Source organism: Sorghum bicolor, chromosome 9 (assembly GCF_000003195.3).
Source record: "Sorghum bicolor cultivar BTx623 chromosome 9, Sorghum_bicolor_NCBIv3, whole genome shotgun sequence".
In the NCBI taxonomy this organism is placed as follows: domain Eukaryota; kingdom Viridiplantae; phylum Streptophyta; class Magnoliopsida; order Poales; family Poaceae; genus Sorghum; species Sorghum bicolor.
Genome location: NC_012878.2, coordinates 57,813,684 through 57,824,235, shown reverse-complemented (window position 1 = coordinate 57,824,235; position 10,552 = coordinate 57,813,684). Strand labels below are relative to the sequence as shown.

General features: G+C 40.7%; 2 protein-coding genes across 2 annotated transcripts; one reads left to right on the top strand and one right to left on the bottom strand.

Moving 5' to 3' along the window:
* LOC8083790 lies at positions 241-5,772 on the bottom strand. The gene is made up of 2 exons (XM_021447388.1): positions 1,200-5,772; positions 241-1,083 (listed from the first exon to the last, which is right to left on the bottom strand). The coding sequence occupies exon 1, from the start codon at positions 5,426-5,428 to the stop codon at positions 4,178-4,180; it is 1,251 nt and encodes a 416-aa protein (XP_021303063.1). The 5' UTR covers positions 5,429-5,772; the 3' UTR covers positions 241-1,083; positions 1,200-4,177.
* LOC8083789 lies at positions 5,938-9,171 on the top strand. Its single transcript, XM_002441513.2, has 7 exons — positions 5,938-6,181; positions 7,898-7,940; positions 8,026-8,118; positions 8,214-8,276; positions 8,359-8,454; positions 8,560-8,637; positions 8,724-9,171. The coding sequence occupies exons 1-7, from the start codon at positions 6,003-6,005 to the stop codon at positions 8,808-8,810; spliced, it is 639 nt and encodes a 212-aa protein (XP_002441558.1). The 5' UTR covers positions 5,938-6,002; the 3' UTR covers positions 8,811-9,171.

Below are 10,552 nucleotides of genomic sequence, written 5' to 3'. Positions count from 1 at the left end.
TGTTCACAAGTTAACATTTTTTTTTTTGAGAGGAAGGTAGACTTTTATTAATTCATAATGTTTTGAGGTACATGCAAAATTTCTGGACGCCCAAGGAGCCATAAATATCTCCCTGGTGCCAATTTACAAACACCTTTAGCAAGAGCATGGGCCTCACAATTTGATTCTCTACCTTCATGCTTAAAAACTACTTCCTGAAACAAAGTGCTTCTAGCTTTAATTTCCTTCAACACTGAGGAATAAGCACACAAACTTTGCTTCTGAAGATTCAAAATCACTTCCAAGCAATCTGAAGCTATTACACACTTACGCACCCCAATGTCCATGGCCAAAGAAATTGCTTCATTACAAGCCAAAGCTTCCAAAGATGACGGATCAGTTAAACCATCAATGACCATAGCACTTGCAGCCACATAATTCCCTACATTATCTCGACACACCACACTAACAGTCCCCTTATCTTCAGCTCGTGCCACCGCAGCATCAACATTGAACTTCACGAAAGCTTCAGGTGGAGGTATCCATTTGGGAGCTGATTTCTTGTTTCTTGTTGACTTGGTCATATCAATGTCCTCAATCAAACCAGCCAGTTTGAGATCATCAAGATATTTTGTAATAAAGCTGAATATTGATAATGGGCTTTGAAATATACCCTCATGTAATGCCATTCTTCGTGCCCTCCAGATTGCCCAACATATGATTAGAAGTTTCTGAAATTCTTTTGCCGATAAAGTTTCCTGCATAAAAAACAGCCACATCTTTGGATTATTAATCTCAGTTGCAGCAATATGGTCAATGAGATCCTCATCTACTAGAGTCCAAACACATCTTGACATTGTACAATAGAAAAGAGCATGGCGCCACGAGTCAATAATAGCACCACATAACTTGCATCCACTATGTTCACTCATTGACCTTTCTTTAAGAACTTCACCGGTACTTAAAGAATTATGGGCCAATCTCCAAGCAAAGATATGAATTTTTGATGGTACCTTGACCTTCCAGAATAATTTCCATCTTTTTTTAGCTCCTTCAGTGTCCGAGCTCTCTACTTTGCCATCAAGCCAATCTTGTATTTGATTCCTACGGTGGACAAGCATTCTGTAAGCAGATTTAACTGAGAATATACCACATCTTTCGTAGTGCCATGCCCAAAAATCATCTTGCCAACAAGAACTCAAAGGAATATTTTTTATTACCTGAGCATCCATATCATAAAAGTACTTTTGAATCACATCTTGCCTCCATTGCATAGTTATTCCATCTATTAATTCACTAACACATCTGGGTGGGTTTGATAGCTTTGATGCAATTGGCCGCAACCCACCATCTCTTGGGAGCCAATTATGTTTCCAAATATCTATACTTTTACCATTTCCAATTCTTTTGATCAATCCTTGCTCAAGAACGTCCCGTCCATCAAGTATAGCTCTCCAAATTTGTGACGGTCTACTTCCCAAGACTGCTTCAAGAAAATGTTTATCAGGAAAATATAATGCTTTCAATAGCCTAGCACTCAAGGATTTTGAATTTTGCATAATCCTCCAAGCCTGCCGAGCAAGAAGAGCCAAGTTAAAGAGCTCTATATCCCTGAATCCCAGCCCACCAAGGTATTTAGGCTGAGTCATTTCTTCCCATGATACCCAGCAATTTTTCCTTTTCCCTTCCTTGCTACCCCACCAAAATTTTCGAATAATTGCATTAATAGCTTGACATAGTCCCCTTGGTAGTCTGAAACAACTCATGGAATAAGTAGGTACTGCTTGGACTACAGCTTTAATCAACACTTCTTTGCCGCCGGCTGAGAGGCATTGTTCCATCCATCCCTGCACCTTATTCCATATCTGGTCTTTTAAATATTTAAAAGCACCATTTTTTGACCTACCCACATCAGTTGGCAATCCTAAATAGCGTTCAGTCAGTGCCTCATTATTCACACATATCTTCTTTTTTATCTCCTCCTTTAATGTATTGCTGCATTTTTTGCTAAAATAAATTGATGACTTGTCGTAGTTGATTCGTTGTCCAGATGCATCACTATAAGCAGCAAGAAGTGAATCAATTATTTCTGCCGCTCTTACACTCGCTTTGAAGAATAAAATGCTATCATCTGCAAAAAGTAAATGGCTGATTCTTGGAGCATTCTTAGCTAATGTAATTCCCCTCTCCTGATTGCTATTGTTATTTAGAATACATGATAAGCCTTCAGCACAAATAAGAAACAAGTATGGAGAAATTGGATCACCTTGTCTAATTCCTCTGGATGGTTTGAACTGTTCTAATATTTCTCCATTGAAAAGAACTGAGAAAGATACTGAGGTTACACATTTCATGATTACATCAATCCATTTCTTACTGAATCCCAACCTCTCCATGATGGCAAATAAATATGGCCACTCCACTCGATCATAAGCCTTAGACATATCAAGTTTGAGAGCACAATAGCCATTCCTCTTTGTGCCATTTGTTCGCATAAAATGTAGGCATTCATATGCAGCAATTATATTATCAGAAATTATCCTACCAGGGACAAATGCAGACTGCTCTTCGGAAATGATTTTAGGGAGGACTAACTTTAGCCGATTAGCCAATGCCTTAGAAATGATTTTATAAACCACATTACAAAGACTGATCGGTCTAAATTGCCCCATCGAGATTGGATTTGCCATCTTCGGGATTAGAACAATGAATGTACTGTTAATTTCTTCTGGTAATTCATCCCCGTTGAGCACCTGAAGCACTGTCCTTGTAATATCTTGCCCACATATATCCCAATTCCTCTGAAAAAAATAGGCTGGGTATCCATCTGGTCCTGGAGCCTTTAAAGGGGACATTTGAAATAAAGCTTCTTTAACCTCTTTCTCTGTAAATGGTCTGCATAAAAATGTATTCATCTCATCAGTTACCTTTCTTGGCACATGACATAGAACTTGCTCCATATTTGAGGTACCCTCAGAAGAGTACAAATTTCTATAAAAATCTCTTGTCATATGTTGCATTTCATCTATCACCTCTGTGATTGTACCATCAGCACGGGTTAATCTTGTAATTCTATTTTTATTATGTCTGCGAGTAGCTTTTTGGTGAAAGAACTTTGTATTGTTATCCCCTTCTGTGAGCCACTGGATACGTGAGCGCTGTTTCCACATTATCTCCTCCTGCAGACTTAGCATTATAATTTTTTCTTCTACTTCCTTCTCTTCATTTGAAGGCCCTGTTCTTTGTGGATTGGTCCGAATAATTTCTATTTTCTTCCTCAAAGTCCTTAGTTCCTTTCTTACTGCACAAAAAGAAGTAGCACTCCATTGTTGAATGGCACTCGTTAGCCGATTTAATTTCTGGTTCAACTCTTTAATGCTGCTGCAATGTAGATCATCTTTCCACACACAAGAAATCAGTGGCATCAAACTTTTATTTGATTCCCACATGACCTCATACCTGAACAGCCTTCCTTTAGTAGCATTTTTTGTGTTTTGAATTTCTCGCTCTGTAGATAAAAGTAACGGAGAGTGATCTGATTTAACAGCAATTAAATGTTTCAGTGAAGCCATTGGAAACATACTACACCATTCAGCTGTAGCTATTGCACGATCCAACCTTGCCCGGACATACTCATTATTAGTCACTTTTTTCTCCCAAGTCCAGTCCAAACCAGTATACCCAATATCACAAAAACCACATACATCCATTGTGTCACGAAAGCCCTCCATTAAATAACCTTCTCTAGGATTTGGCCCAATTTGTTCCTCCGGTCGCAGAATTTCATTAAAATCTCCTATACATATCCATGGCAGAGCACACTGGCTCTTAATAAATTTTAGTAAATCCCATGTCTTCTGTCTTTGAGCACGATTTGCTTCACCATAAACAAAAGTAACCCTCCATGGATCCCTATCTGTTTCACATATCTCTGTATCAATATGATATTGAGAGAACTTTGTGACTTTTAATGGAAACTCATTATTCCAAAAAATTCCCAAACCACCACTTCTTCCATTGCTACTAACAGCGAAGCTGTTATCGTAACCCAAAATATACCTTAAATTTTCTACTCGGTTCTTAGCAATTTGTGTTTCAAGAATACATAGTACCGAGGGGGCATACTCCTTCGCGAGACCGCGAAGTTCTCTTACTGTCGCGGAGTTGCCAATTCCGCGACAGTTCCAGCATAGGGCTCTCATTTCTCTCGGCGGTACTCCTCGAGGGAGCCCGCCGATCTCATATCAATGTCATCTGAGAACTCTTTCTCATCCTCTATTCTTAGTCGCTTTTGGCTTCGCTCTTTCAAAGTTCCATCTCTCACAACAACACTTTGGTCCACATCTTCTAAAAGCAAATGGGTATCTTCTTGTAGATTCACCTTCAAATCAGAGGTAGGAACAAGAGCCATGGCCGAATTGTCATCTTCCTGTATCTCTTCATAATGTAGAGTAAGAGATTTCTTAGCCTCTCCATCATTGGATTTCAGGTGTCGACCACTATCCCTCTTCAAGGGACTTCTTGTGCCATCATCAACCAAGTCATTTAAGTCTCTTTGGCTGCTATTTCCACTTTTAGGTTCCAAGAATCTCCTTTCAAAATAAGGCTTGATAGAATCTCTGGAGTCTAACCCCTTCGTATCTTCTAAACCAGAGAATCTGCTACTTTTAACTTTTGCTTTCCTCTCTGGACTTGCAATCAACCAGTCTCCATACTGGAGTTCCTTTTTTTCATGCACTCCATCACCACATTCAGATTCAACATGTCCCAAAAAACCACAGACAGCACAAAATCTGGGGAGCTTCTCATACTTCACACGAAAGGCCTCTCGTTTTCCACCTCCTAACGAAATATAGACAATCCTAGTAAGAGGTTTCTCCACATCTAGCTTAACTCTGATACGTAAGAAATCTCTCCACCCACTAGTGATATCATCCAGATCCACCTTCAAGAAGTCACCAATTTTATTTCCTAATTGGCGCCCTATATTCTTCGTTCTAAAACCTGTTGGTAAATCATAGATTCTTACCCAAGTTGCTAGATATTTGAATCTCACTTTGGAGGGCTTTGTAATCCCATCGTATTCTTCCAAAAGAACAGCATGCCCCCTAAAAATCCAAGGACCCTCGTCCATTACCTTGCGCCAATCTCCCAGGCAAGAAAATTTAAGCACAAATAAGTTTTCCTCTATGGCCTTGAAACTGACATCTTTTGCTAGGCTCCATGCATACTTCATATTTGCAATGAAAGCAGCATGACTGAAAGTTTTTGAGGAACAAACCTTTGCCAAAGCTGTCCAACGTGCCTCTGCTTTTAACTCCTCCAGATCTTCTTCTAAAACAATATCTTGTTCTTCATCCTCTCTTATCTCCAACTGCTGGAGCAAAACATCAAGGTCACTATCCCTTTCCCTTACAGGGTGTTGCAGCCCTGAGTTAGACTCAGCCATCCCCAAACTGAATAGCTTACCAAAGGTGCTACCGCTTCTAATTCCCGAAAATGCAACCAAGGCCGAGAAGCAAACCCAATGTTTGCCCTTTAACCAGCCCGAATTACATTGAGAATTAAAGCAGCAAGGAACTGGTTAGCTTAGCTTGGGGAGAGATTGAGGAGATCTCACACTGAAGATTCAGTAGAGCACAGGAATCCCAGGCACGCCAGGGAAAGACTTGAAAGCACGACCGCTCAATCCCAGACGCAGCAGTACTCACAGGTGGCTGCTACGATCAGCGAAGGCAGCGACGGCGACGGCAAACGACGGCGACGACGACGGCGACGTGCAATCGCTCACCCTCGAACCTTCCAGACTCGTCTTATTCACAAGTTAACATGGGCTTCCATCAATCTTACTGGGCCTCCATCTTACTGAGGCCCTTATCCAGCCCGATTCAGCGGAAGCGTGGAGCCCGGCTCAGCCCAAGCCCAAAGACGTTAGGGAAAATTAACTGGCCTGAATTAATCTGGAGGCGGAAACGAAAACGAAGCATCTCACTCTCAGGTAGTCAAGGGTGCGAGTTGCGACAATGGCGTCGTCCGCTGCTGCTACCGCGAAGCCGATCGCGCTCCCGCCGGCGCCAACCCGAGGAGGCGGCTGCTGCTGGAGGGCATGCCCCAGGACCACGGTCCCCGCCGCGGCGGCGCGCCTCAGGGTCTCCGCCTCCGCCGCCTCGTCGGACGTGCCGGACTTCCTCTCGTCCAATTGGTCAGTACCCGCCGTTTCGACTTCCCTTTCCCCTTGCTGCATCTTGCTCTGCGCGTGTGAGAAGTCTCAGCTTGGTTGAGTACACGTTACGGGATCTAGTTAGATTAGGTTGCGTAATCAGGGCAGACACGGATAGCTGTGATGGGGCTTCTGGTTTTGGTTTCTAGTGTGTTCTCAAACACATTTTGGTGACTACTACACTACTTATTTTCAGTTATAAAGTAAATATATTTGTAAGAATTGAACAAAATGCCATGGAAGTATCACTTGGATGGATTACCGTGATCCGGACAGTCCAGGATAGGAACAAAACTCGAGAGGAAAAAAACGTTTTCAGGCAAAAACAATGTTTTCTGGTATATACATCAACTGAAATTTGTGTGCCTGACTGAGCACTGTATTGACAGGATGTTATCATTGGCAATGAAAGTATGTACTTGAAACTAGTTTCTCTGGACTTGACTAAGTCTATTAGGCGGTAAATTGGTTCAATAAATCAAACAGACAAGTGTTTCCCTTTCAGTTTAGACATCCAGCAGTAGTGTATGAACTAAACTGACATCAGAGCCTCAATTTGGCTTTCTGTGGAACAAAACCATACCATTCATTCTCCAACCCACCTTTTGTCTACCAAAACAGTCACATGGTTACAGCTACCTGGATGCTGCATATTACAAAACATTGTGGTAGACTGGTAGTAATTCATTCACTTCAGGGCTTCTGTATTTGTTGGAATTGGTTATATTTGCTAAGCATCAGTGTCAAAGCTGTTAGGACTGGATAAATACTGGATCAAGAGTGCCTGTTTCCTCGGCAATTTCCAACAAGCTCAGTTTTTTTGGATTTGTGTGCGAGACTGCAAGCGTCCCAATTCCCAAGTGAGGGAAGCCTGTTTTTGGAAGACTTGACTCTTCTGAAGATTAGGTTACCAGCACAGCACATATAGGGAAACTGTAACCAGAGGCAGACTGGCTGGATCGATTTTATTACTTGCATATACATCCATCAAAATATTATAAAATATAATTGCAGGGATTGGGCAGCCAACTGTCATAGTATATAATTGTTCTACCTAACTTTTCTCTCCAGTGTAGGGCAAAAGGGCCATGGAAAGGACTGCTGTCTTTTCACTTTTCATTTGTGACTGCTTTGTTTGATCATGTCATTTTGCTTCCTGTTCTGCCTAAGAACTGCACAAATAACTAAGAAACTGATGGCATATTATAACTTCTCCACAAATTTACAGTGAGTTGTGAGATCGTTTCCATTACCTATCAGGCTATCAGGTATTCCTTTAGGCAAAAAAGCTTAAGGACATCCTGAAATATCCTCTCCCTGTAACAACCGTTCTGGCAAAGTGGCATGTCCTCTCCTATGATTTTATTTTTACGTTGTATTGTAAATCCTGTCTTCCTGCCCCCAAGATCATGACTTACTTTATAAAATGGTTGAATTTGAGGACTTTCAGGCCTCTACTTAGATTATTTTTTGTGAGCTTGGCAGTGGGAAATCCCACCTGAACAATTCATACTGTTAAGGAGTAGCCTCTACTAGGCAATAAGAAACTTGTGAAATTTTGTCGACCATGATATGGCATGTGTTTATCGCATAACATCCCAGATGTAATAATTAGTATGACATAGTACATGAACATGAGTTAATCCTGGAGTTGATGCGCTTGCAATACTGACTGGAACTTGCTGTTGTTTGCCTCAGGCTTGAAACTCGCAAGAGAAAGCCCTTCGGTCCCAGGTTGAATGTAATGCCCTGTCTGAAAATAATTGCAAAAGAGCATAAATATTTAAATCTCAACATTGGGCATTTAAAACGGTTCTATCTTTCAGTTTAGTGCAGAAGAAGCAGTCGAATACCAGCTTGAGTCCTTAAAATACAATGATCAGCCCCGCCAAGATTATGGGATAGAGGTCATGTACCGGGTAACTACACAAGCATGAAAATTCTTCATTTCATCGGTCATGGTGTTAATGAAACTCAACTTTGATCAGGCTGACAAGTTGTGTGGTCTTATTAGTTTGCAGGCTTTGACCCGTTTGAAAGGTCGACTTACTTTGGACGACAGTTTGATCTAGGACAGGTAGTCTGAAACCTATTCCTTCTGGATTATACTGGCAGTCATAGTGTGTTAGTACTTACTAACTGCCACCAATACATTCCAGTTTGAACGCTTCCGGCGTTTGTTTCACCATTCAGCTTACAGAGTGCTGCTGGGCCACAAAGAAAGAAATATATTAAGCAGTTTATGGGTTGAAGAGGTATTACAATGCAAAGCAGAGGAAAGTTAGCATGATTCATACTTAATGATCCCCATTCTTTGATTAATAAATTTATGTTATTATGCATCACATCATGTTGAACAGAACCGGTTTAAACAAAGAGTCTGGGTACAAGGAGCCCGTCCAGAGGAAGAAGAAATATTTCAATTCACAATGGTCCAGGTACCTGTCACTCTGTCAACTTGTTTTTCACTTGATGTCATTTCAGCCATCCGGTGGTTTTAATTGACTGTTGTTACTTGTTGTAGAGAGTTGGAGGCTCATGGGATGGTTACTGGCTGACAGAGAGCTTAATAAATGATGGAGACGCATTCTCAGGTGGTATCGCTTACTGATGTAGTGAATTGGTGTAAATCAGATGCGTTCATGTGAATATTGGTCCAATATAAACTTATAGCAATGTAGTAATTGTAAAAACGGTTGGCTCAGGAATAGGTTTTATCTCCGTCCTTGAAGATGTCATACACTCATACTAGCAGTGGCACACTAGCAAGTGGCGTGAATGAAAAGTTGACACATATGTTGGTGTGTGAAATTTGGCCGCCTTTGTGCAGAAATTTGGCGGTGCCGGACACGCTAGTATATTGTACAGAAAGAGCCCTTTCATAGTGCCCACAAATGGTCAAACATGCATGTCTGTGAAGTACCTTTGTGTTGTGTGCTTGCTGCTTACAGTAAACCCCCAGATTTTACTCATACGACGCTATCATTCTTGATTTCCTGTTGTCCAATCATAACGAAGTCATCTTGCCCGTCCGCGGAAGAAACTGACTTGCGGAAGAAACTGGCTTGCGAGTTCATTTTCGATGCTGCCTGCCTGCGGATGACAGGTCAATGACGTGATCAAGCAGGTGAACACGTCCTATTTGCAGCAAGTTACGGCGCGGTTCTTTCTTAGGCCCTGTTTGGTTCCACCAACTAGCTAAAATTTAGCTACTTTTGGGTGACTAATGGAACTAAACTATTTTAGTTCCTTTTAGTCAATGTGTTTGGAACTTTAGCTACTAAAGTGACTAAAATTTAGCTAGCTAAAATTTAGTTGGTGGAACCAAACAGGGCCTTACTATCCTTTCTGAGTTTTGACTATTGCCTCTTTTTTCACTTTATATTTAACTTGTTCGATCGAGTCTGTGGCGTCGCTTTTGGTCAGGAACTCAACATGTGTTCTCGCGACCTACGACGACTTAAAAAGCATTATTTTTACAAGTACAAAATAGAGACCGCTGGGCTGCAACGAATATATGTAATGGGTTTCACACTCACCGGAAAGGTTAGGAGGAAACTTGCAATGCCGGTTTGTAGGCGAGAAGGGTGATGATTGGGCAGGTCAGTAACGTGCCTGCGAGACGAAAGGAACATGAGATCGACTGCATATATCTATCCTCTGATCTGACTGACCTCTGTGATCTATGCAGTGTGACCACTGACCAGGTGTGATTCGGTGAAGAAAGCAGCATCTCTTTGAGACTTTGACCCTGCCTTTTTTTCGTACTACTTGTTACTTGCACTAATCATCCACTATAGTAAGTCCAAAACTTCACTTGGAGAAAAGAATCCTTCCACGAAGGACTTTCATGTGGTACACACGATTTACATGAAAGCGAGCAACGAAATGGCCCCGAAATAGCCTTTCATTTACGTACCCCTTCTCCAATAATTTAATTTTAAAATTGCCAAAATAATATTTTAAAGCTTTTACTATTATAGGAAAGAGAATGAAGATTTATAACACTAAATTAGTATTAATTAGATATACTATAAAATATATTTTTATACTATGTTCATTGATGTCATAAATATTTATAATTTTTTTGTAATTTTAGTCTAACACAAAAAAGAAGAATTCATTTATTTAGAGACGAAGGAAGTATATATATTATAGATGTGTGTACTACATGTATTCCATAGAAAATAACTTTAGGTCTGATAAAAGTCAAATCAAACTTTTTTAAAAAATCTGAATGATTTTACAAAAAAATATAATGCAAATATATGGCTTGAAATAAGTACACTAAGAAGTATGTTTCATTGCCAAGATAATAACATATTAAACTTAAATCGCTTGGGCATGTTTGGA